The sequence below is a fragment of the Cebidichthys violaceus genome, unplaced genomic scaffold (assembly GCF_023349555.1).
Source record: "Cebidichthys violaceus isolate CVI_PGR_0920_01 unplaced genomic scaffold, fCebVio1.0.p SCAF_111, whole genome shotgun sequence".
NCBI lineage: Eukaryota > Metazoa > Chordata > Actinopteri > Perciformes > Stichaeidae > Cebidichthys > Cebidichthys violaceus.
The window spans coordinates 343,275-370,136 of record NW_027176276.1 but is presented as its reverse complement, the minus strand read 5'-3'; the positions used below and the strand labels follow the sequence as shown (position 1 = coordinate 370,136).

The window sequence follows — 26,862 nt, the reverse complement described above, 5'->3', positions numbered from 1 at the left end:
TAACTGGACGGCCTTAGATGCAGTAAAACTGGTATTTCTGAGGGTTCCTGAATGCCTCCTTTTGTCCTTCAGACTCAGCATCTGTTCAGCAGTAATTACACACCTGACCATCACCTGCAGGACGGCCTCTTCCTCCTCCTCCTCTTCTTCTTCTTCTCTTAATGAGGGTTTGAGGAGACGCTGCCTTGATCTGCCGACTCTTTTCACTGGCTGGTTGAGAGCGTGAGAGCTGTGGAGACCTTTGACTTCAATAAACCGCACCGGCAGCGAGCATCTGCTGAAGTGCCCTTGGGCAGGACACTGAATCCCTCTTGAAGGAGTTTTGTTTGTTTGTGTTGTGAGAAGTGAAGTGAATCTGTTTACTACTGCACCTGTGGCGTGAATCTGTCCTCAGCTCACAGTGTCTCCAGAGGGCAGGACGACCTGTTCTGTTGTTAGATTCAGGGTTTCTGGGTCCTTCTAGAGGAACCGACCAGCCCCTCACCTCAGTTCACTTATTTCACCAGGAGGAAGTCCTCCTCCAGAACATCGGTGAAGGATCCGACCCTCCGCTTTATTAAACAACAAGATCACGTGTCAAACTTCAGTGTGGAACAACACGGAGGCTTCATGGTCTGAACCCAGACCTTATTTCTCTTTTCAACGTTGACAAAGGCAGACCAGGTCCACTCCTTCTGTTCTAACCTTTCACAATAAGAGCCCTGGACATAAACACTGTAAGTGTTCACCAGAGGGAACTCCAATTCACAGTAAAGGACTTAATAGTGTAAAAACATGAATGTGTGTAGATGTGCGTCCTGCTGTGTGTTCTAGTAGAGCACAAGATATAAGTTATTATATTCTGTTTCTTTGCAGCTGGTTCACCTGCTGCAAAGAAACAGCTTCATTCTTATTCAACACACACACACACAATGTGTGTCAGGTGTGTGTGTGTGTGTGTGTGCGCGTGTGTCAGGTGTGAGTTGTCTAACCTTTAAAGTGAGGGGAAAGTGTGTGTTACCAGCATTTTCAGTGGCGAAGCGAAAAAGTTAAACTTGACAAGGTCTCTCTCCTTTCCTCACTCGCTCTGTCCACACACACACACACACACACTCTCTCTCTCTCTTTCATTTCTAACATTTCTCTCTCTCTCTCTCCCTTAATCCATGTCTGTCTCTCTCTCTCTCTCTCTCTCTCTCTCTCTCTCTCTCTCTCCTTCATCTCGTTGTCATTGCTTTTCTCTCGTGCCCTCGTTGCTCTTTCTCTCTCTGTCACTGCTGTCTGCCTTCATGTGAATACCAATGGATCTGGTAGAGAACGAGTGGGCGAGAGAGCAGCAGAGAGACAGAGAGAGACAGAGAGAGAGAGAGAGAGAGCATGCTAATAGGGTAGAAGTTTCTGGAGCTTGACTTCAGCGCGTGGAGCGTCTGCCTCGGCCTTAAAGCCACAGTTCCCTTTGAGCAGAATGTCGAGGTGTGACGCTGTCCGACCTTCAATTCAGCTTTCATTTGATAGCCGTGTAGTAGAGCAGAAAGATGTGTCAGGGACAACCGTGTCAGTCGGAGGAGACGACCCGTTCTGAAACTTGTCGTTCCATCTATTGTAATTATATAACACTTCAAGTCTGAGCACCAGTCTTTGTCGATGTCTGAGAAAGGACACCTGAACTCGTCATCCGCGGTGTCGCTTCGCTAGAGCTCGGTGGTCAGAGTCCAGCCTCTTGTCCTCCGTTGGTTTATGTCGACCTAAATACTCCAGGGACGAGGGTTAATATTCGTTATTGTCACGGTCTCAGCAAGAGTTATATCCTCGCTATCAGTCCTGCACCTTGACTTTTCTTTGTTTTCTTCTCTCTCTCTCTCTCTCTCTCTCTCTCTCTCTCTCTCTCTCTTTCCTCTCTTTGACAGGCCGACATTAGATAAAAACAGCCATTTTGACATTCAGCAATTAATCAAAAGGATAAATGAAAACTGTCAGGAGCAACTGAGGAAGTAATGTGACGTTATTACAGCACAAGACAGAGGTCAGGATGGATGGGTGGAAGAGGTCAGGATGGATGGGTGGAAGAGGTCAGGATGGATGGGTGGAAGAGGTCAGGATGGATGGGTGGAAGAGGTCAGGATGGATGGGTGGAAGGAGTCAGGATGGATGGGTGGAAGAGGTCAGGATGGATGGGTGGAAGAGGTCAGGATGGATGGGTGGAAGGAGTCAGGATAGATGGGTGGAAGAGGTCAGGATGGATGGGTGGAAGAGGTCAGGTTGGATGGGTGGAAGAGGTCAGGATGGTTGGGTGGAAGGAGTCAGGATGGATGGGTGGAAGAGGTCAGGATGGATGGGTGGAAGGAGTCAGGATAGATGGGTGGAAGAGGTCAGGATGGATGGGTGGAAGAGGTCAGGATGGATGGGTGGAAGAGGTCAGGATGGATGGGTGGAAGGAGTCAGGATAGATGGGTGGAAGAGGTCAGGATGGATGGGTGGAAGAGGTCAGGTTGGATGGGTGGAAGAGGTCAGGATGGTTGGGTGGAAGGAGTCAGGATGGATGGGTGGAAGAGGTCAGGATGGATGGGTGGAAGGAGTCAGGATAGATGGGTGGAAGAGGTCAGGATGGATGGTTGGATCATTGAAGCCAGTGACTTTGCAGAAAACAAGGACTAGAGCTGGCTATTGGTGCATAATACCTTTTAGGTATTGTCCAAAATAACACAGTACCAAGTAGTATTGAAACTTCTTCAATCAAATGTTACCCGCAATCGATCCTTTTTGTGCCCAGATCTAGTATGGTTTTGCCGGCAGCCAATCACGGCAATCTATTTAATGCAACGTGTGATTGAGCAACTGCCGCAGCAGCTACAACCCATACATCTGGGCTAGTTGGCCCAACAAGAGGCTTTAAACACACACAAGTGTCTCTAACAGCGCTAATAGCGCTAACAGCGCTAACAGCTCTAACAGAGCTAACAAAGTTTTATCTCGGAGGGAATTGCGCTGACACCGCTGTATGAGTGGTTAGCTAGCAGCGATCTGCTAGCACAGCTTCCATTCACATGATGGGTATTGAATGAAGTACTCTCTTGGTATCGGTATAAGGATACTGCTGTTGGTACTGGCATCGTCATTGTTTGAACAGTACCCAGCTCTAACAAGGGCTGGTGATTTCTTTGTCCCCAATCACTGCCATTGTACGGGATCATCTGACCTTCAGATTGTCTTTTCTTTGGCCGCACACATCACAAACAGCCCAAGAATTTGGAAATCGATAATGTCACCAAGGCGTCATTTGACCCAATCTGGTTTTAATGGTTTGTTCGCTGATTTTTCGAAGACAGGAAGTACTTATGTATTGATTTGAGTAAATGAAGAACAGAGAGGAGAGAGGAGGGAAACACAGATAAGAGAGGAGGAAGATGAAGAGTTGAAGGAAAGCAGTGTTTAAGAATACTGTAAGTTTTCAACTGACAGAAAAGTGAGACATGACTTCACCCAGAAGATCTCGCCTCCATTTCAGAAACTTTTACAATTGAGAGTGACAGCAGAGAGAAAGAGAGACGTTCACACTGACAGGAGAGAGAGAGAGAGAAACAAACAAAGAGAGAGAGAATGAAACATTTCCACGTCGGGCTGTAATTAGCATAATATTTTTCTCTGTGTGTCTCCATCATCCTATTTATAACTGTCAGAGTGAAGGACGGAGATGAAAGAGAGGAAATAACGAACATGAAATCGTCTCTGTTAAACACAGGGGGATGTGTGTGTGTGTGTGTGTGTGTGTGTGTGTGTGTGTGTGTGTGTGTGTGTGTGTGTGTGTGTGTGTGTGTGTGTTAATCCTGACTGGACGTGTAATGACTACTTGCTCTATTTCAACAGTATTTTTGCATAAAAGAGGAATTTGTTCCATGGTGTCTCGTATCAAAGCGAAGCCTCAGAGGCCTCGAGGCAGCGCTGGCTTTGAGGTTGGAGGCGGTTGCCAGTTCGAGTCCTGGAGCGGGCGGGTAGCTGGGAATAAAACCCCCGGACGGCCAACAGTGCAGGGCATGAAATTAGCTTTTTGTTTCTCGGGGTATTTTGGGGCCCTTTGATCAGGGTTTTCTTTCTTTTTTTTCGGGGACATGCTGCTCCATCTGACCAAGCTATGAAATAATAAGATGGAGTGTGCCGGGTCTTAAAGTGGTGTAACAAGTACACAAGAGCAAGAACTCCTGAACGCCTGAACGGTGGCAGCAGACGTAGTTCAGATTCAAACACAGAGCAAGAGAAAAGCCTCTTCTACAATCTGTGTGATCAAATATATATATATATACAATATGCACCCAACAAAGCAACTTATCAATTATGTGTACAAGCATGTTGTTTCTGAATTAGAAAAAACACTCATTTGCATAAACCAACTTCTGACTTTTAGAGGCTACTTAGTGAAAGTCATAGATAACATTATTTCAAATACAAAGACCTCTCATGTCATCGCTCTTCTGTCTCTGTGATGCTGTCCCTGTCTGAAGTCCTCATCCTGCTCATGCTCACATGTAAAACCACCATTAAGTAGACCGTTACAAGCAGTCCTCTTCGACGTGTAGCTGGGACAGTGTGGTTTCTTCAGCCCCCTAAAGTGATTAAAGACACATCAGTGACTGAAGGGTATGTCCAAACATCGGTGCCAGTAATACTAATTCCATACCAATCATTTGTCCCCTCGGTGTCTCAGTCCTCTTCTTTTTCTCTCCTTCTGTGAAAAGTTAATCTGAGAAAACATTCGTTTTTTTAATAAATAATCCATCAACACAGACGGTATCTCTAGCTTCACCTGAAGAAATGAAGCTTGAAGTGCTTCTCAGGAAACGCTTCCCTCCTCCACCTGAGACCGTTCAAGCTGGGTTGTAAAAGGTGTAAAATGCCCTGCGAGTGTCGGCGGGTAAATCAAGCTGTCGCTCAGGTCTGGGAGGCTGCCGGGTGTGAGGCTGTGAATGTGAAGCAGGGCGGCGGTAATGAAGAAAGGCTCCTGCGATGCTCGAAATCAATCCTTCAGGATGAAACAGAGGTTAAAGCAAACAAAAGCTACCTGAAAGTCAGCGCGCTCATCTGCTTAAGTGGCTAACTGCTGCCTTCAAGTGCTCTGAGGAACAAACTGTGACTTCAGCAAACGCAGCAGGAGCAGCCTGTCGCTGTGTCCAGCTGCAGTTTCTCTAACCGCCTGTAAACTATACAAACTACATACACACGACCAATTGATTCACAGCTTATGTTCTTATCTCATCTCATCTTCAACCGCTTATACGGGATCGGGTCTCGGGGGCTACAGCTCCAGCAGGTGGACCCCAAACTTCCCTTTCCCGGTGCCACATCATCCAGCTCTGACTGGGGGATCCCGAGGCGCTCCCAGGACCAGTTTGGAGATATAGTCCCTCCACCTGGTCCTGGGCCTCCCTCGGGGTCTCCTCCCAGCCGGTCATGCCTGGAACACCTCCCTAGGGAGGCGCCCAGGTGGCATCCTTACCAGATGCTGAACCACCTCGACTGGCTCCTTTCCACGCAAAGGAGCAGCGTCTCTACTCCGAGTCCCTCACGGATGACCGAACTTCTCACCCTATCTCTAAGGGAGATGCCAGCCACCCTCCTGAGGAAACCCATTTCGGCCGCTTGTACCCGCGATCTAACTCTTTCGGTCATTGTGACATGAAGTCGTAGAAGCATAATGTGTAAAAAAAATCATGTCGAAAAAAGTCATAATATTGTATTTTGAAAAGTCATGAAGTCAAAGCATAGTATTTTGAAAAAAGTCATAGTATAGTATGTCAAAAAAAAGTTTTAAAAAGTCATAGTATAGTATGTCGAAGAAAAAAAAGTCATAGTTTTGTATGTTGAATTTTTTTTTTATAGTCATAGTATTGTATGTCGAAGAAAAGTCATAGTATTGTATGTAAAAAAAAAGTAAAAAAAGTTATAGTATAGTATGTCGAATAAAAAAAAGTCATAGTAATGTATGTAAAAAAAAGTTAAAAAAGTCATAGTATAATATATCGAAGAAAAGTAAAAAAAGTCATAGTAGAATATGTCGAAGAAAAAAAAACTCATAGTATTGTATGTTAAAAATAGTAAAAAAAAGTCATAATATTGTATGTTAAAAAAGTAAAAAAAAGTCATAGTATAATAATTCGAAGAAAAAATAAAAAAGTCATAGTATTGTATGTCGAAGAAAAATAAGTCATAGTATTGGATGTCAGAAAAAAGTAAAAAAAATCATAGTATTGTATGTCGTAAAAAAGTCATAGTATTGTATGTCGAAGAAAAAAAAGTCATAGTATTGTATGTAAAAAACAATAAAAAAAAGTCATAGTATTGTATGTCGAAGAAAAAAAAGTCATAGTATTGTATGTCGAATTTTGTTTTTTTTAACAGTCAAAGTATTGTATGTCAAAGAAAAGAAAAAGTCTGAGAATAGTATGTCGAAAAAAAAAAGTCATAGTATTGTATGTCGAAGAAAAAAAAGTCATAGTATTGTATGTCGAAGAAAAAAAAGTCATAGTATTGTATGTAAAAAGAAGTTAAAAAAGTCATAGTATAATATGTCGTAGAAAAAGTAAAAAAAGTCATAGTATAGTATGTCAAAGAAAAATAAGTCATAGCATTGTATGTCAGAAAAAAGTACAAAAAGTCATAGTATAGTATATCGAAGAAAAAAAAAGTCATAGTATTGTATGTCAGAAAAAAGTAAAAAAAGTCATAGAATTGTATGTCAAAGAAAAAAAAGTCATAGTATTGTATGTAAAAAAAAATGAAAAAAAAATCATAGTAAAGTATGTCGAAGAAAAAAAGTCATAATATTGTCAGTAAAAAAAAAAGTAAAAAAGTCATGGTATTGCATGTCGAAGAAAAAAAAAGTCATAGTATTGTATGTTAAAAAAAGTTTTAAAAAGTCATAGTATTGTATGTCAAAAAAAGTTTTAAAAAGTCATAGTATTGTATGTCGAAGAAAAAAAAGTCATAGTATTGTATGTAAAAAAAAGAAGTAAAAAAAGTCATAGTATTGTATGTTGAAGAAAAGTAAAACAATTCATAGTAATGTATGTCGAAAAAAAGTAAAAAAATTCATAGTATTGTATGTCGAAAAAAAATAAGTCATAGTATTGTGTCAGAAAAAAGTTAAAAAAGTCATAGTATTGTATGTCGAAGAAAAAAGTCATAGTATTGTATGTAAAAAAAGTCATAATATTGTATGTCGAAGAAAAAAGTCATAGTATTGTATGTAAAAAAAAAAAGTAAAAAGTCATAATATAGTATGTCAAAGAAAAAAAAAGTCATAGTATTGTATGTTAAAAAAAGTTTAAAAAAGTCATAGTATTGTATGTCAGAAAAAAGTAAAAAAAAAGTCATAGTAAAGTATGTCGAAGAAAAAAAGTCATAATATTTTCAGTAAAAAAAAATGTAAAAAAGTCATGGTATTGTATGTCGAAGAAAAAAAAAGTCATAGTATTGTATGTTAAAAAAAGTTTAAAAAAGTCATAGTATTGTATGTCAAAAAGTTAAAAAAAGTCATAGTATTGTATGTCGAAGAAAAAAAAGTCATAGTATTGTATGTAAGAAAAAGTAAAAAAAATCATAGTAAAGTATGTCGAAGAAAAAAAGTCATAATATTGTATGTTAAAAAAAAGTAAAAAAAAGTCATAATATAATAATTTGTTGAAAAAATAAAAAAGTCATAGTATAATATGTCGAAGAAAAAAAAGTCATAGTATTGTATGTCGAAAAAAAGTAAAAAGATTCATATTATTGTATATTAAAAAAAAGTTTAAAAAGTTATAGTATTGTATGTCAAAGAAAAGTAAAATAAGTCATAGTATTGTATGTTAAAGAAAAAAAAGTCAGAGTATTGTATGTAAGAAAAAAGTAAAAAAAAAGTCATAGTAAAGTATGTCGAAGAAAAAAAGTTTTAATATTGCCAGTAAAAAAAAAATGTTAAAAAGTCATGGTATTGTATGTCGAAGAAAAAAAAAGTCATAGTATTGTTTGTTAAAAAAAGTTTAAAAAAGTCATAGGATTGTATGTCAAAAAAGTAAAAAAAGTCATAGTATTGTATGTCAAAAAAGTAAAAAAAAGTCATAGTATTGTATGTCGAAGAAAAAAGTCATAGTATTGTATGTCAGAAAAAAGTGAAAAAAGCCATAGTATTGTATGTCAAAGAAAAAAAAGTCATAGTATTGTATGTAAAAAAAAAAGTACAAAAAGTCATAGTATTGTATGTCGAAGAAAAAAAGTCATAGTAATGTATGTAAAAAAAAGTTTAAAAAGTCATAGTATAACATGTCGTACAAAAAGTTAAAAAAGTCATAGTATTGTATGTCGAATTTTGTTTTTTTTTAACAGTCAAAGTATTGTATGTCAAAGAAAAGAAAAAGTCATAGTATTGTATGTCGAAGAAAAAAAAGTCAAATTATTTTATGTAAAAAAAAAATTAAAAAAAGTCATAATTTTGTATGTCGAAGAAAAAAGTCATAGTATTGTATGTCAGAAAAAAGTGAAAAAGTCAAAGTATTCTATGTCGAAGAAAAAAAAGTCATAGTATTGTATGTAAAAAAAAATTAAAAAAAGTCGTATTATTGTATGTCGAAGAAAAAAAAGTCATAATATTGTATGTAAAAAAAAAGTTAAAAAAAATCATAGTAAAGTATGTCGAAGAAAAAAAGTCATAATATTGTCAGTAAAAAAAAAAGTAAAAAAGTCATGGTATCGTATGTCAAAAAAAGTAAAAAAAAGTCATAGTATTGTATGTCGAAGAAAGAAAAGTCATAGTATTGTATGTTAAAAAAAGTAAAAAAAAAGTCATAATATAATAATTCGTTGAAAAAATAAAAAGTCATAGTATAAAATTTCGAAGAAAAAAAATTCATAGTGTTGTATGTCGAAAAAAAGTTTAAAAAAAATCATAGTATTGTATGTCAAAGAAAAAAAAGTCATAGTATAGTATGTCAAAGAAAAAAAGTCATAGTATTGTATTTTGAAGAAAAAAAATTCATAGTTTTGTATGTAAAAGAAAAAGTAAAAAAAGTCATAGTATTGTATATCGCAGAAAAAAAAGTCATAGTATTGTATGTAAAAAAAAATTTAAAAGTCATAGTATAACATGTCGTAGAAAAAGTTACAAAAGTCATAGTATTGTATGTCAAAGAAAAGAAAAAGTCATGGTATTGTATGTCGAAGAAAAAAAAGTCATAGTAATGTATGTAAAAAAAAAGTTAAAAAAAATAATAGTAAAGTATGTCGAAGAAAAAAAGTCATAATATTGTCAGTAAAAAAAAAAGTTTTAAAAAGTCATAGTATTGTATGTCGAAGAAAAAGGTAAAAAAATTCATAGTATTGTATGTCGAAGAAAAGTAAAACAATTCATAGTATTGTATGCAAAAAAAAGTAAAAAAAGCTATAGTATAATATGTCGTAGAAAAAGTAAAAAAAGTCATAGTATAGTATGTCATAAAAAAGTAAAAAAAAAGTCATAGTATTGTGTGTCGAAGAAAAAAAAGTCATAGTATTGTATGTCAGAAAAAAGTAGAAAAAGTCATAGTATTGTATGTTGAAGAAAAAAAGTCATAGTATTATATGTAAAAAAAAGTTAAAAAAGTGATAGTATAATATGTCAAAGAAAAATAAGTCATAGTATTGTATGTCGAAGAAAAGTAAAAAAAAGTCATAGTATTGTATGTCGAAAAAAAGTAAAAAGATTCATAGTATTGTATGTTAAAAAAGTTAAAAAAAAGTCATAGTATTGTATGTCAAAGAAAAGAAAGTCATAGTATAGTATGTCAAAGAAAAAAAGTCATAGTATTGTATTTTGAAGAAAAAAAATTCATAGTTTTGTATGTTAAAGAAAAAGTAAAAAAATGTCATAGTATTGTATGTCGCAGAAAAAAAAGTCATAGTATTGTATGTAAAAAAAAGTTTAAAAAGTCATAGTATAACATGTCGTAGAAAAAGTTAAAAAAGTCATAGTATTGTATGTCGAATTTTGTTTTTTTTTAACAGTCAAAGTATTGTATGTCAAAGAAAAGAAAAAGTCATAGTATAGTATATCGAAGAAAAAAAAGTGATAGTATTGTATGTAAAAAAAAAAGTAAAAAAGTCATAGTATTGTATGTTGAAGAAAAAAAAAGTGATAGTATTGTATGTTAAAAAAGTTTTTAAAGGTCATAGTATTGTATGTCAAAAAAAGTAAAAAAAAGTCATAGTATTGTATGTCAAAGAAAAGAAAAAGTCATAGTATAATATGTCGAAGAAAAGTAAAACAATTCATAGTATTGTATCCAAAAAGAAGTAAAAAAAAGCCATAGTATAATATGTCGTAGAAAAAGTAAAAAAAAGTCATAGTATAGTATGTCATAAAAAAGTAAAAAAAAGTCATAGTATTGTATGTCGAAGAAAAAAAAGTCATAATATTGTATGTTAAAAAAAAGTAAAAAAAAAGTCATAGTATTGTATGTCGAAGAAAAAAAATTCATAGTATTGTATGTTAAAAAAAGTAAAAAAAAAGTCATAATATAATAATTCGTTGAAAAAATAAAAAAGTCATAGTATAAAGTGTCGAAGAAAAAAAAGTCATAGTATTGTATGTCGAAAAAAAGTAAAAAGATTCGTATTATTGTATATTAAAAAAAAGTTTAAAAAGTTATAGTATTGTATGTCAAAGAAAAGTAAAATAAGTCATAATATTGTATGTCAAAGAAAAAAAAGTCATAGTATTGTATGTAAAAAAAAGGTAAAAAAATTCATAGTATTGTATGTCGAAGACAAGTAAAACAATTCATAAAATTGTATGCAAAAAAAAGTTAAAAAAAGCTATAGTATAATATGTCGTAGAAAAAGTAAAAAAAGTCATAGTATAGTATGTCATAAAAAAGTAAAAAAAAGTCATAGTATTGTATGTTGAAGAAAAAAAAGTCATAGTATTGTATGTCAGAAAAAGTAAAAAAAGTCATAGTATTGTATGTTGAAGAAAAAAAAGTCATAATATTGTTTGTTAAAAAAAGTTTAAAAAAGTCATAGGATTGTATGTCAAAAAAGTAAAAAAAAGTCATAGTATTGTATGTCAAAGAAGTAAAAAAAAGTCATATTATTTTATGTAAAAAAAAAAGTAAAAAAAGTCATAATATTGTATGTCGAAGAAAAAAGTCATAGTATTGTATGTCAGAAAAAAGTGAAAAAAATCATAGTATTCTATGTCGAAGAAAAAAAAGTCATAGTATTGTATGTAAAAAAAAGTTAAAAAAGTCATAGTATTGTATGTCGAAGAAAAAAAAGTCATAGTATTGTATGTAAAAAAAAAGTTAAACAAAATAATAGTGAAGTATATCAAAGAAAAAAAAGTCAGAATATTGTCAGTAAAAAAAAAAGTAAAAAAGTCATGGTATTGTATGTCGAAGAAAAAAAAAGTCATAGTATTGTATGTTAAAAAAAGTAAAAAAAAGTCATAGTATTGTATGTCGAAGAAAAAAAAGTCATAGTATTGTATGTTAAAAAAAGTTTAAAAAAAGTCATAATATAATAATTCGTTGAAAAAATAAAAAAGTCATAGTATAATATGTCGAAGAAAAAAAAGTCATAGTATTGTATGTCGAAAAAAAGTAAAAAGATTCATATTATTGTATATTAAAAAAAGTTTAAAAAGTTATAGTATTGTATGTCAAAGAAAAGTAAAATAAGTCATAGTATTGTATGTCAAAGAAAAAAAAGTCATAGTATTGTATGTAAAAAAAAAAGTACAAAAAGTCATAGTATTGTATGTCGAAGAAAAAGTTAAAAAAGTCAGAGTATAACATGTCGTAGAAAAAGTTAAAAAAGTCATAGTATAACATGTCGTAGAAAAAGTTAAAAAAGTCATAGTATTGTATGTCGAATTTTTTTTTTTTTTTTAACGTCATAGTATTATATGTAAAAAAAATAAAACAATTCATAGTATTATATCTCGAAAAAAAGTAAAAAAAAGTCATAGTATTGTATGTTAAAAAAAAGTTTAAAAAGTCATAGTATAGTATGTCGAAGAAAAGAAAAGTCATAGTATTGTATGTTAAAAAAAAGTTAAAAAAAGTCATAATATTATATGCTGAAGAAAAAAAAGTCATAGTATTGTATGTTAAAAAAAAATAAAAAAAAGTCATAGTATTGTATGTCGAAGAAAAGTAAAAAAAAGTCATCGTATTGTATGTCAGAAAAAAGTAAAAAAAGTCATAGTATTGTATGTCAAAGAAAAAAAAGTCATAGTATTGTATGTAAAAAGAAAAGTAAAAAAATTCATAGTATTGTATGTCGAAGAAAAGTAAAACAATTCATAGTATTATATGCAAAAAAAGCAAAAAAAAAAAGCCATAGTATAATATGTCGTAGAAAAAGTAAAAAAAAGTCATCGTATAACATGTCGTAGAAAAAGTTAAAAAGGTCATAGTATTGTATGTCGAATTTTGTTTTTTTTTAACAGTCAAAGTATTGTATGTCAAAGAAAAGAAAAAGTCATAGTATAGTATGTCGAAGAAAAAAAAGTAATAGTATTGTATGTAAAAAAAAGTTAAAAAAGTCATAGTATAACATGTCGTAGAAAAAGTTAAAAAAGTCATAGTATAACATGTCGTAGAAAAAGTTAAAAAGGTCATAGTATTGTATGTCGAATTTTGGTTTTTTTTAACAGTCAAAGTATTGTATGTCAAAGAAAAGAAAAAGTCATAGTATAGTATGTCGAAGAAAAAAAAGTAATAGTATTGTATGTAAAAAAAAAAGTAAAACAATTCATAGTATTATATGTCGAAAAAAAGTTAAAAAAGTCATAGTATTGTATGTTAAAAAAAAGTAAAAAAAGTCATAGTATTGTATGTCAAAGAAAAGTAAAAAAAAGTCATAGTATTGTATGTCAGAAAAAAGTAAAAAAAAGTCATGGTATTGTATGTCAAAGAAAAAAAAGTCATAGTATTGTATGTAAAAAAAAAAGTAAAAAAAATCATAGTATTGTATTTCGAAGAAAAGTAAAACAATTCATAGTATTGTATGCAAAAAAAGTTTTAAAAAAAGCCATAGTATAATATGTCGTAGAAAAAGTTAAAAAAAGTCATAGTATAGTATGTCATAAAAAAGTAAAAAAGTCAAAGTATTGTATGTCGAAGAAAAAAAAGTCATAGTATTGTATGTCAGAAAAAAGTAAAAAAAGTCATAGTATTGTATGTCGAAGAAAAAAATGTCATAGTATTGTATGTAAAAAAAAGTTTAAAAAGTCATAGTATAATATGTCAAAGAAAAGTAAAAAAAAGTCATAGTAGAATATGTCGAAGAAAAAAAAAGTCATAGTATTGTATGTCGAAGAAAAGTAAAAAAAAGTCTTAGTATTGTATGTCAAAGAAAAAAAAGTCATAGTATTGTATGTCAAAGAAAAGTAAAAAAGGTCTTAGTATTGTATGTCAAAGAAAAAAAAGTCATAGTGTTGTATGTAAAAAAAAAGTAAAAAAAGTCATAGTTTACTTTATGTAAATGACGTGACATCATCAGCAGACAGAATTATAAATATATAAGTATAAATAAAACAAGGTACATAAATAAACACCATGAATCAGTGTTACTGCTTCACTTCACACGACATTCACAAATAAAGAAACTTTTGTCGTCAATAGTTTTTAATCAACATCCATCATAACAAACACTTTGAACCGATTCTTTACTGGAACCTGAACGCCTCACGAGCAGCACGTGTGTGTGTGTGTGTGTGTGTGTGTGTGTGTGTGTGTGTGTGTGTGTGTGTGTGTGTGTGTGTGTTGGACAGACTGATGACTCATTGTATCTGAGAGGCTTTGATGTTGTTTCTGGACCTGATGAGGTGAACGCGGCCAAACAATAAACTCTTTCATCTTCTCTTTCCTTCATCCCTCCATCCTTTCTCCTGTCATCACTTCTTCTCCTCCTCCTCCTCCTGTTCTTCTCCCTCCATCCTTTCGTCATCCTCTCTCTCTCTCTCTCAAATGCAATCACAGTCACTTCCCTCTTCCTTTCTTCTCCTCCGTCCATTCTTCTCAGATGTCACCTTCTTCACCTCCTCCATCATCTTGTGTTCTCACCTGCGAATCACCTCTTTCTCATTAAGTCGAATCCTCGTCTCTGTCGCTTACTTCCCTTTCTTCCTCCCTTCTTCTCGAGTGTAATAACCCTTTGTGTTTTTTATCCTCCAGGTGTCCGTCGTCTCCCAGAGATGGACCAGAGCTCCGCCGCTAACGTCCACTACACGCTGCTGATCGCCTGCGTGCTGGTGGCCTTCTTCCTGGGCGCCATCTTGTCGGGCTTCCTGGTGTCGTGTTACTGCGGCCGCAGCGCCGCTCAGCGGGCGAGGAGGCTCGGCAAAGACCCCGAGGCGTCGCTGCCTCACGCCCTGTCGCTGAGATCCCTCGCCAAGCTCAACGGGCTGCTGGACGGACAGCCGAAGGTGGGTGGACTCTACAAAACAAACAGTACATGAAGTCATCTCAGTTTGCTCTGAAACAAGCTTTAAATACTTTTATGATAAAATACGTCACCAATCATTAAAATCAGCCAGGTCACAGGAAGCTCTACAGAAACGTACAGTCACTGACTTACGACGGTGGTTTTCTCATCTGTACAATGTGGAGTGTTGCATTGTGGGATTGGTAGAAGAAAGACACTTGAGAACTGCTGTTGTGATCTGCACAATGTTTGAGATCAGAACAGCAGCTTTGATATCAGCGTGCTCTAAAAATATATTTGTGTTCCCAAAAACGTAATGTAAACGCATCACGTCAGCTTCAGTTTAGTGTGTGTGTGTGTGTGTGTGTGTGTGTGTGTGTGTGTGTGTGTGTGTGTGAACTGTGTTTTAAAAGATGACAAACTGTCTGCTCTCATTCTTTCTTCTTCTTCTTCTTGTGTTTCGTCGTCCTGCAGGAGGACAAACTGGACGTGTCCACCCCGAGGATGTACAGCTCCTTCATCCCCAACGGCCGGGCGGAGCCTCACCTCCACACCCCCGCACACCAGGGCCTGCAGCTGGGGGACCCCGACCTCAGCCTCTCCCAGGTAGGACGGCTCCTCGCGAGGGGACAGCCTAATTAAGTAGCTTAGCCGCTAGCAGACTCTTCCTTACTCATAGCTCTTGTTTGTTTTAATGCACTGCATTTCCAGACAGGCTTAACAACATCACGGTTGAATTTTCAGCCCCATATTATTGACAACTTAGCAGCTAATATTAGCAACGAGCTAGCAGACAGCAGTGTTTTCCTGACGGGTCTCGCCTCTGTTCAGTCTCTGTCTCAGGCTGATGGAGAGCTGTCCGGTCTGCCCACGCCCGACTCCACCCCGGAGCTTCCCATCAAGAACATGAAGGCCCTGCGGCACCACCAGTACGAGAAGAACCAGAACTGCAACAACGCCAAGGACAGCAACCCCAAATCTGGGCCCAGCTGCTCCGGATCCAGTCTGGGTTTCATGGCCGTTGTGGGGAACTCTCTGAGCCAGCAGGTGTTTCCGTTCTCTCATCATCACAGCAACAGTTTGAGCAACGGAGCGGCCCATGGAGCGGGCGCCTCCTCCACTTCGCTGCACCTCCCTGAGGAGAGGAAGGCGTTGAATGAGGAGCGAGCAGCAGCAGCAGCAGGAGGAGGAGGAGGAGGAGTCCCCCATCACCACCACTCCCAGCAGTCGCTCCCCCAGACGGTGGTGGACGTGTCGGCGCTGGACGAGCTGCTCAAACACATCCATGAGGTCAGCGCGTCAGGGACCGGAGGCATCAAAGTCCTCACCTCGTCCTCCTCCGGGGGACATCATCACAATCATCATCCTCATTCTCATCATCATCCCCACGGTCAGACCCGCACCCACCACTACAACCACAGCCAGCACCATAGCAACCACCACAACAATAACAGCGGCAGCGGTCAGCATCACCAGCAGCAGATCCCCGAGACGGAATCCGCTCCGTACTACAGCACCTCCACGCTGCCGAGGGACGGCCTCCCCAAACGCCCGGACGCTCCCGCCCACAACTCCACCTCGTCCTCCGCTTCTTCCTCCTCCTCCTCCAACAACCCCACCTCCTCCACCTCCATCCCTTCTTCCTCCTCCTCCTCCTCCTCCACTCCGCTCCAGCAGCAGGTGATTCCGGAGAGGCCCGGAGAGGGCGACGTCTCGGTGACCCGCCACCTCTCGCAGCGCCACTCGCTCATCAAGATGGGCGCCGTGCCGCGCCACCACAGCTTCAACCAGCGGGGGGGGCAGCAGCACGCACACTTTCTCGCCAGGATGAACACCAACAGCAGCAGCAATGGCCCCCCCGACGCCAATACGAATGGCGACGGCGAGAGCCAGCGGCCGTCGGTCGGCAGCGCTTGCCTGACGCGGCAGCACAGCTACAGCGAAGGGCCTCATGGGCAGCGGGCGGCGATCATCCGGAGAACGGCGTCGCTCAAACCCCAAGTCCCGCCAAAACCGCTGTTTCTTCCGAACGCGGCGGCGTCGCCGGTAGCCAGGGCGGGAAAATACAACTACTGAGACTGTAGGAGGAGGCGGCGCCGTTCCAACATGGCTGCTGCTGCTGCTGGTCCTCACAAAGCAGTGCACTCCCAAACGTCCGCAGAGTTTGTGAGAAAAGACAAAATGAGAGCATTGATGGGACGAAAGGACACAAAGGAGACTTTGAGCTTTTTGGTTCCCGTCACTCCTCATTACCACCCTTCAGTCGTGGTTGTTTTTCCTGCTGAGAGGACGCCGCCTCTCTGAGTCACAGAGCAGAGACACTCGTGAGGATCAGCGGACTAAACGCCATCTCTGACTCATCTCTTTGGGGGAGGCGGGGCGACTTTCCCGTCGTGACAGACTTGCAGATCAAAAGTGGCTCAGACGCGTCTGAGAAACATTCCAGAAGGAGGGCGAGACGTGTTCATGATTCAAAAGAAGTCCCCCAAAGGCTCGAGGTGGCCTAAAAAGGAAAAAGAAAGCCTTGATTAATGCAGTTTTCTTATGAGCGCTTTGATCTAATGTCCCCGGTTGTTGCACCTTGGCACGGGGCCAGAGATTTCATTTGCAAAGATTCAGAAAAGCAGAGAACCGGACTGCTGCAAAAACCTCGACATGGAGAGACTCTGGGACCGCTGGCAGAGTTGGATGTTGAGTCAAACGGTGGCGTCTCTTGTCATATAATGTCACAAACGTCTCTCTGAAATATTGAGTATTGAAAAAGGTTCTCTTTCCAAAAAACACTCCAAAATGGTTTTAGTCATCGTGTCCGACGTTGAAAAGGTGGAGATTGATGAACCCATCAGCATCACAAGAAAGAGACCTTCATGCTTCATGAGCTGTAGGAAGAAACCCATCACTGATGAATGTTCTTTTTTTGTACCATATTGGTATCTGAAACACAAGCGAAGCATTAATGTTGTGTACGGAGCCCAGTAGGATAAATGAGTAGAAAGTCATGCACTCAGTACTCCTTTCATTTAGCAATCTGTATGTTCAAATGACTTCATTGATATTCTTCAATTAATATTAATTTGCTCTCATCACTCCATCCATCTTCATCTGTGAAGAGCTCCAGAAGCTCAGCGCTGAATCTCTATGAACGGCAGGATCTTTAAAAACGTGTTCAATGGGATGAATCCATGAGGCGCCACTTTTAATGCCTGGTTATCAATTAATAAACTAGATGGAGCTGTTGATCAGATGTTTTCTCACGAACCTCCTGAGCTCTGTGTTTTCTACAGCAGAAGAAGAACAGAAGAACTGAATTACAGACCCGTGTTCTCTCTCACTAGAGCTTTCACCACAAGACACGTTTTATATTTTCAATCATGTCAAAAAGGAAAAAATAAGCAATAAAAGTAGAGTCGACCCGTCGGCTGCATGACGACCTGCAGTAGATACAGGCTCATTTATTTCACATCAGTTATTTGTCAGATCATTTGTAACAACAGATATCCACGCTGTTGTTTAGTCTCGGCTGCAGGTTGCATGTGAGGAACAATGAGGAGGGAACCACGTGTTCTAACAACCCGCCTGCGCGGTGAAGGTTTGGCTCTCTTTGCTCCACATTCATCCACGTCTACCATCTTCTTCTTCACAGGTGGTCCATGGTGCTTTCACCTCCTAGTGTTCGTCTCTTTTTTGTTCCTCAGTGTTTGAGCGCTCGGCCTGAGAACGGCGTCAGAGGTCAGAAGTTAAATGGCGACGCTGCCAGCGACAGCAATAACAAGTCTGCAACCGGGAATAGAAATAGCTGTAAATAAAACGATGAGCTGCATGGACCTAAAGCTGGCAGAGTTGACCTCCCGCGTTGCTTCAACTTGCTGCTGTGCAGCTTTGACTGCAGAGACGCTGGAGCCTGAAGTTAGACTCAACCGTTCCGAGACTTTTCTAAAGAAGCTGCTGCTCCGCACGCTTCACCCCTCAGCTGCAGCATATTACTGCCGACCATACGACCGCTATCTATGATTGGAGTTTGTGTTAGAAGTCATCTGTACAGCCTCTCACTCGACACGGTGAACATTCACTCACCTCTGATGTTGGTGAAGAAGCTGCGAGCTCTCGGTGGTGAGTTCAGGGAGCCTCCGACATCTTAGAAATGGATTCACGGCCGCAGAGAAGCTGTGAGTGAATGAGATGAATCCACAGAAACACAAAACCAGAACGCAAACAACAAACCTGCACAGTTTGAATTTGATCGTGTAAAATTCAAGCTTTCATATTCAGCTGACTCGACACAAAACGAAAGAGGCAAACATCTGGAGGGAAGGAAATCAATCTTAAAAACGGATGGTCTGCAGTAATGTGAAGAGACTCAGAAGTGGACCTCCAGTAGACTGGAGGTCTAGTAGACTGAAGGTCCAGTAGACTGAAGGTCCAGTAGACTGAAGGACCAGTAGACTGAAGGTCCAGTAGACTGAAGGTCTAGTAGACTGGAGGTCCAGTAGACTGAAGGACCAGTAGACTGAAGGTCTAGTAGACTGAAGGTCCAGTAGACTGAAGGACCAGTAGACTGAAGATCTAGTAGACTGAAGGTCCAGTAGACTGAAGGTCCAGTAGACTGAAGGACCAGTAGACTGAAGGTCCACGCTGAAGAACACTTGCTGTCTGTTTGAAATCACACTGACCTCTTTGAATCAGTTAAGAGTTCTGAACGATCGAAGCAGAACGTAGTTGATTTCAGTTGAACTTTTTTTTCTTTTTGGTTTTTAAGCATCTGTTTGGTTCCCAGCTGCAGGTGAACCAGATAAACATCCAGCAGCTGGTTTTAGTTTTATCTGAGTCGCTCAGCTGGCTGGACACACACACACACACACACACACACACACACACACACACACACACACACTCTCCCGGCACAGATTAAGCAATAATGAAGCCGCGGTGATGCTGCAGCAGAGTGTTACTGAACTATCTCTGCACCAAAATGATGCAACTTTGAGTCCAGCAGCACCAGACGGACTGACGGGGGGGGGGGGGGAGTATTTTATATATTCTGTTGCCAAATGAGTTGGCGTTTTCAAAGCAGACTGAGTGATGGTTTTGTTCAGATTCAATAAGAGAGGACAGAGCAGCGGCTGGATATTGATTTCTCCTACATGTAAGGGAGGGGGGGGGGGTCTGAGGAGGTTACATCATCCGCTTTCATCTCCGACCTGAATCTCCCGTCTGACTGAGCGGTTCCATCGCTGTCGGAGCTCAGCGTGGTTCTGGTCACTGAATCAAAGTCTGAATCAACCAGAGCTCTTTTAAAGGTTCGTCTACAGGAGCAAATGAAAAGGTTGGACAGTAATGAGACGGGTCTGTTCCACAGACAAGGTCTAAAGGAATGTCCTGCTGGTTCAGAGTCTTTTAGCTCATTAAATACACGTATCACTGCAGACCAACATCTCAAAGCATTAAGAACTCTTCAGATTGGTTTCCTTCTCTTCTTTTCTACGGAGGTCAACATGCAGAGACTCTAAACTTGCTCCCTATAGTTTAACATGAAGTCTTTTACATTTCTGTCCTAATCGGTGCATTCAGCTGGTGAAACATGTTGCAGGAGATTTAAAATCGAACTGACAAACGGATAGAATTGAGTTTTTTTTGCAACTGCATCACAAAATGACATTTTGATAAATAACATAAAGGGAACAAAGTTTTAACTCTTGGCTGCCGTTAATTAAGGGACCGACATGAAAATGAATCAATGTAAAGATTTGCTGCTTTAAACTGAATATATTTCAAGACTGTTGGTCATTTGAATATGTCGCCTTTGTTATGAACAATGTTCACACTTTTCTGACATTTTATTTACTAAACGTTTTAGCCAACTACTAAAACAAATATTCAACAGATTTATGAATAAAAAAATGAAGACAATAATTGGTTGCAGCCTGAATTTAGCTGCTTCAAACTATTGCATACTAAAAACTGGCATTGAATTTTCCTGATTAGAATCCATAATTTGCCAATTTCAGACAAAGTCGTTACATTTTGTGTTGAGTAAGACGTCAACTCACCACAGGAACTCACATATCAAACATCTTCAAACGATAACCGGCCCTAGAAAATGCTCAGTGTGGACGCAAAGGAAAGTCCACTTGTAGTTCACTGGTTAACAAATAGAAAAGCACCTGCATGTTCGCTCCATCAGGCCTCTCACAGCAGTGAGTGTTGTTTCCAGAGGCTGCAGTGTAGAGAGGGTGAAACAGTTCATAGACATGAAGACAAAGTGAGGAACAAGAATCTCCATCTTGTTATGAACGGAAAACTGTCAAAAGGAAGCAGCAGCTGCTGTTCATTTGTGGTCTGAAGGACTCGCTGGTCCTTGAGGAGGGTTTTCACCAGAAAATAAACACTACGGCTCGTTTTATAATTAAAAAAAGGGTTTTGTATGAGGATGCACTTGTAACCTTGAAAATAAATTTGTTTATTCATTTGGTGGTTCTCCGTTCCCGTCCTCTAGACGTGCTATCTGTTGATTCAGCCGGAGAGAGGGGGGGGGGAGACACTGTGACATCACTGATGATGGACTCACAGCGCCACCCGGTGGGCCACACCAGAACGACAATGTAATAATGTCAAAAGCTATCATGTTTACCTTACTGCTATTAATCAACCATGTGGATGACGGTGTAAATAAAGGCTACTGTGGAATAGTTCTCTGAGTACAGCGCTTCTGTTTTCTGTGGAAGTTGTGGCAACAGACCATTACAACCAGGGTCATACTCACCTTGGTGGACAAATGTGGGATCCTTGATCACATCCAGGAGGTTTTATTCCCGTAAGTATTATTCTGAAAGTTGCACGAGTCCTGGAATGGGGTTCAAAAGTCCTTACGAGGAACCATTGAAGTCCCTGCGTTACAAGAGTCCATTACCCCTTGAAAAAATGTATAAAGTGTGGGTGGGTTCAGGGGTTCTGGAAGGGTTCTAGGAGGCCTTTTGGGTGTTTGAAGACATTTCAGGGGACCAGTAGTTCTTGATGGGCATTAAAATGTCCAGAAAAACATTCTAAGGGGATTTCAGGAGTTCCCGGTGGGATGTCCCAAAGGTTTTAAAGGGAAATCCCCAATGTCTCTGAGGTTGGTACATGAGTTATTGAATGGGTTACAAAGTCTCCTGTGGGTTTTCCTTGGTTGAGTGGTTGCAGGGGTCCTTGTGGTTCTTGATGGGGATCCAGAGATGCCTGAGGAAGTTGTAGGAGTGACTTGTTTCCATTCCAGAACTCTAAAAGTGTTCTAAGAATCTTTGATATCCTTTGGGCATTCCAGAGGTCCTCAAGATGTTCCAACGGTCTTTTTCAAAGTCAGAAATTCCTGGGTGGGTTCTTGAGGGGTCCTTATGAGTGTCCCCATGGTACCTGAAGAAGCTTCAGGAGACTAAAAGTTATTTATAGGGATTTTTGGTTTCTTTAGAAAGATCCAGGGTGCCCAGAAGGTGTTTCAGGAGTCCTTCAGGGTAAGAGGAGTACGTTTGAAGTATTTGAGGGTGTCACAGAAGTTCTTAAATGGAATCAGACGTTCTTGAGGGGTTGGGTGTCAAAGCGATGTTTGAAAGACACCAGTAGATCCAGAGGTCCCTCACAAAGTTAAAGAAACTGAACAAAGGGAATATTTTCCTCCATAACCAGCTGGTTACAGTGAACAGCGTGTTTCATATTCTGCTGTCATCGTCAGAAGATTAAGTATAAAGACCTCCTGGTTAATGGGTTTTTGTTCTCATTCCAATTTTAATTTTGGTCAAATGAATGAAAGGATATAAATGAGTTTTTCAGCTCTCCAGACACAAACAGCATCTAATGCCAAATTGCTCCTCTGGTGAAATACTGCTGTGGTTTTCTGAAGTTGACATGTAGACCGGTCCTTAATACAGCTGACTATATGAAGACCTTCATACCATCAGCTTTGTAGTTCTGGAAATTCTGAGGGTGTTCTGGCGTTTCCTCAGAGGTTTCAATAGTACTAGATGCAGCATCAGAGGTCCTTGATGAGGTCCCAGGAGTTCTTTACTAAATCTGGTGATCCTTTACAGGTTTTTTGAGGATTTAAGGAATCCCTGAGAGGTTCGTCAGGTATCCTAAAGGATGCCCAGGAGTCCTCAATACGGAATTCAGAGCATTCCACCTCCACACGGCTCAAAAAACAAACATGGAGACAGCTGAGCCAGCAGCTAATGGTGCTAACAGAACAACCAACATTTCTGCTATATTTACGCTCTGAATTTTGAATTTAGCACCTTTAAAATGGTTATGTGAGTCACTGATTGTGTTTTACAAGTTCTTTAATAGTTGGAGGAATTACGGGCTGCTGTCCAGGAATCGTTGATGTTGTTCTAGAAGTTTTTTAGTTGTTGTGAATTAGGGGCCTTGGAAGAGAAGAACAGTGCAAATCTGCACAACATAAATATTTAGTTATTAGTCTGTGGAGAGATTTAAACAATGCTTTGTGTTTTTATACACAACGGTCGGATCTATTCAACTAATGTTTTATTGTAAATTTATTCTATTTTTCACAAAGTAAATTCATACACACAAATATGTTTGAATTCATCAACTCTAATCGTGACATTTTATCTGCAGATCTGACTTATTGAATAATTAAGCTACTAAAACAAACATTATCACCGTGTTGGTTCACAAGAAGCCCTTTTAAATGAAGTGCTCTGCCGCCATCTGTTGGCCTAAAATAACATCAACTAGTTGACCTTCATCTTTTCATAGACCAACCATGTTGCCTTGTGTTCAGATTCTTACAAATCGATTTATATTTTATGTCAAAAGGGTGAAAGTGACATTCTGCAGATGTTTTGTTTGTATTTGTCTAATTTGATTTCAGGTTTAATGATAGATAACAAAACGTGAAGATGAACAGAGTCACCTGAGGGAAACATTTTAAGAGAATTTGAGGATAAACAGACGCTAAAGTGTCAGCTGCACGTGTTATTGTAAGATTATAATGAAGTACAATGGCCTAGAAATGAACCACTTCTCAGCAAAAGTCACCAAGTTCAAACATATTTAACAGTTTTAACATTTCTAACTGATGATCAATTAGTTCAATACATTTCAGCCACGGTGTGTTTCATCCAGAGACACGTCACCAAATGTCAAGAAAAAGTGACAACATGTGAACGGAAATGATAACATAAATATTTGCTGTAAAATGTCAGATTCTGAAAACACAAAGCATTTGAATCAATGAAGAACATGAAGATGAGTTTCCAATCAAGTGATTTTATTACTTCAGTTAACGTCGTACAGTGTTGTTGAAGCATCATCGACTTCAGGCCGGACGATCTATGAATATCATATCGTGACATGAGGCTGGACATCGTCTTAAGTTTTAAATATCGTAATGAGACGCGAGCGTCGTCTCTCCCTGGTGTGACTGTTCCAGCTGTTTAGATATTTAATAAGTGATGGTCAGTAATGTGGATATAATGACATATCCTCATTACTGACCATTACTTACTAAATGTGTAAATGTTTTATAAAAGCACCAATAGTCAAAATAATAAAAAACATTATCGAAGACAAAAACATAGCGATGTTATATTTTCTCCATATCGCCGCGTCCTGGTTTCCTCACTGAGAACTTTCACAGACTTGTAACCTCATCTCCGTCTGTCTGGGTACAGTGTGAATGCAAAGGAGACCTTCAGGATCCAGAAGATAAACCAGCAGGACGACTTCTGACGCATTTGTCTAATTTACCGGTCTGTGTGGAGCCAGAATATTCTCACATGTTAAAAAATTAAAATGAAAAAAAGAAGGGGGAATTCCCTTTTAAGATGAATGAACTAAAACGATGTTTAGTGGAAACAGACTTGTGACTGTCGGATAGGTTTAATGCATCTGTAAAGCTTCACTGCTTCCTCCAGTGTATAAATGTCTGTTAAGAAAATATAGAAAAATACATTTTATATAAATATGTCCATTTCCACACCAACGTGGATAAATATGAAAAATGCAAAAGTTCATTTATTCCTCCTCGTGTTTAATAGCAGCAGAACAAAATGGAGACTGGCTCCTTCTCTTCCTCCTCCGACTCTTAATGAACCAGTTTCAGTTTGGCCGGTTAGAAAACAAAGCAAAGTGAAAGTAAAACCAGGAAACCTTTTGAATCCAGAACACGGACTGTGGTCAAAATAATTTGCCCTGGGTTTCACGTTTAGAGTTCTAATTGAAACTTGTAAAAAACAAAGTGAACAAGCCGGTGTGGAGGAGGAGCATCAGTGGAGAGCAGAGCTGTGGACACTGGTCCCTCAGCTCTGCTGTGTTTTCTGTCCCACATGTGTGCGAATGTGTCGCTTGTAGTTCGAGTTGTCGCTGAACCGGCGGCCGCACTCGTCGCAGCAGTACGGCTTTTCCCCCGTGTGAATCCTCAAGTGTTTCTGATAGCCGTCGAACCGCGTGAGCCTCTTCCCGCAGATGTCGCACGTGTACGACTTGTCCACTTTGGTGTCCACCTTGCGGTGCACCTGCACGTGTTTGGCCCAGTGGCCTCGCTGGGCGAACGCGCGGCCGCAAATGGTGCAGATGTACGAGTCCACCACCTCGGACAGCGACGCGTCCAGCTCCGCGCAGTCCAGCCGGCCGTTACCCGAAACCAGACCCGAAGCGTCAGGGACGTCCTCGTCCGGGTCCGAGCCGGTCTGCTGCAGCGAGGTGCCCGGCTGGGGGTCCGGATCCGAGTCGTCCGGGTCCTGGAGCTTTGATAGCGAGGAGGTCATGCGGTCGTCGTCGTCGTCGTCGTCCTGCTCGCTTGTCGCGCCACCGCTCCGGAAGAACACAAACTTGACGTCGTTCTGCTCCGACGCCTGAGACGCCTCCTCCTGCTGATTCGTCCACAGCTCCTCCTCCTCCTCTTTGATGGGAGGAGCCTCGATGTCGCTGAGGCCGGAGCTCCAGTCCTGCTGCTCACAGAGAGCTGAACAAAGAAGAGGAGTCACGTTTAGGAGCTGGTTCTGTTTCAAATGATCCAAACATGAAGGAGATCCGAGTGTTTTCTACTTTACCCCATAAAGTATGAAATAAAGACACAGCGGGGCGTCGAGCTAAACGCTAACATCAGTATGCTACAGTGGTGGAATGTAACAACTACTCAAGTACTCTACTTAAGTACAACTTTCACATACTTGATGTTACTTCAGTATTTCATGTCTCTTTCTACTTCTGCTCCTCTACGTTTTGGAAGCTTTTACTTTTTATTGCATTTATTTGACCAAATATGCATCTTCACTATTTAAAGGGGACATCTCATGAAATCTCATTTGTACAAACCTACAAACTGAAACAAAACAATTCAGTCAGTTGTTTGTGGCCAATCAGATTTGGTTTCCTCTTCTATGTCACATGTTGATAAGCCGGTAACGTCAGAGAGACGTTACTGTGGTCGGTAAACCGGCTAAGACTCTGTTAACATTACTGTTGTTAATAAACAGACTAAGACTCTGTTAACATTACTGTTGTTAATAAACCGACTAAGACTCGGTTAACGTTACTGTTGTTAATAAACCGACTGAGACTCGGTTAACGTTTCTGTTGTTAATAAACCGACTAAGACTCGGTTAACGTTACTGTTGTTAATAAACAGACTGAGACTCTGTTAACGTTACTGTTGTTAATAAACCGACTGAGACTCGGTTAACGTTACTGTTGTTAATAAACAGACTGAGACTCGGTTAACGTTACTGTTGTTAATAAACCGACTAAGACTCTGTTAACGTTACTGTTGTTAATAAACAGACTGAGACTCGGTTAACGTTACTGTTGTTAATAAACAGACTAAGACTTGGTTAACGTTACTGTTGTTAATAAACAGACTGAGACTCGGTTAACGTTACCCACCTGTGCTGTTGACCTGCAGAGATATCTGCGGCTTCCTGGAGAGGTCCAGCAGCCGGCGCTGGCGGTCGATCTCCAGCTTGGAGCGGGAGATCTCCTCCTCGTACTCGGCTATGGTTCTCCCGAACACGCCGAAGATCTCCTCTGCGGCGGCGGTGAGCCGCTGGTTGATGAGCAGCCTCAACATTTCGATCTTAGACATGTGAGCGGCAGTTTGTTCGGCGGACTGACGATAAAAAAACAGAAGTTCGCTCTCCGAAGCGTCGTGGTCGCTTGTTTACTCGTTGCACTTCCAGGTTAAAGTCTTTGCGCATGCTCAGTGAGCTTTTCAGAGGTGCCCATTGGATTAGACGTGTGGGTTTACTGCCACCTGCTGGACTGGAGGTCTACGTACACGCTTTGATTCTGTTATTTATAAAACATTCATAACATTTACAACCTTCAGATAATCATTCATATTATTATTATTATTATTGTTGTTTTAGTCATATTTCATGCCCTGCACTTTAAATGATAGTTTCATTAATCTTTCAGTCGGTGTACATTTCTATGTTCTCAAAAACTAAATCACACAAA

General features: G+C 39.1%; 2 protein-coding genes across 7 annotated transcripts in view; one reads left to right on the top strand and one right to left on the bottom strand.

The window, feature by feature from the left end:
- Positions 1-21,101, top strand: part of LOC137868467 (semaphorin-6D-like) — a 97,300-nt gene extending 76,199 nt beyond the window's left edge. For all 6 annotated transcript variants that reach the window (XM_068705256.1, XM_068705255.1, XM_068705258.1 and 3 more), the window contains 3 exons: positions 14,163-14,413; positions 14,887-15,018; positions 15,244-21,101. In XM_068705256.1, coding sequence (XP_068561357.1) covers positions 14,163-14,413; positions 14,887-15,018; positions 15,244-16,488 — 1,628 coding nt within the window. In that variant the 3' untranslated portion in view covers positions 16,489-21,101. The remainder of the gene's footprint in view (positions 1-14,162; positions 14,414-14,886; positions 15,019-15,243) is intronic.
- A 2,585-nt stretch (positions 21,102-23,686) lies between these two features.
- Positions 23,687-26,556, bottom strand: LOC137868465 (uncharacterized). Its single transcript, XM_068705254.1, has 2 exons — positions 26,290-26,556; positions 23,687-25,369 (listed from the first exon to the last, which is right to left on the bottom strand). Exons 1-2 carry the CDS (start codon positions 26,486-26,488, stop codon positions 24,705-24,707), a joined length of 864 nt encoding a protein of 287 aa, XP_068561355.1. The 5' UTR covers positions 26,489-26,556; the 3' UTR covers positions 23,687-24,704.
- Between the last annotated feature and the right edge of the window lie 306 nt (positions 26,557-26,862).

Bases quoted from the DNA above. Each gene is read 5' to 3' on its own strand.
- LOC137868465 (XM_068705254.1), bottom strand. From the start codon at position 26,488: ATGTCTAAGATCGAAATGTTGAGGCTGCTCATCAACCAGCGGCTCACC. The intron at 25,370-26,289 runs GTGGGTAACGTT...TTCTTTGTTCAG, and splicing joins TCTGCAGGTCAACAGCACAG to CTCTCTGTGAGCAGCAGGAC.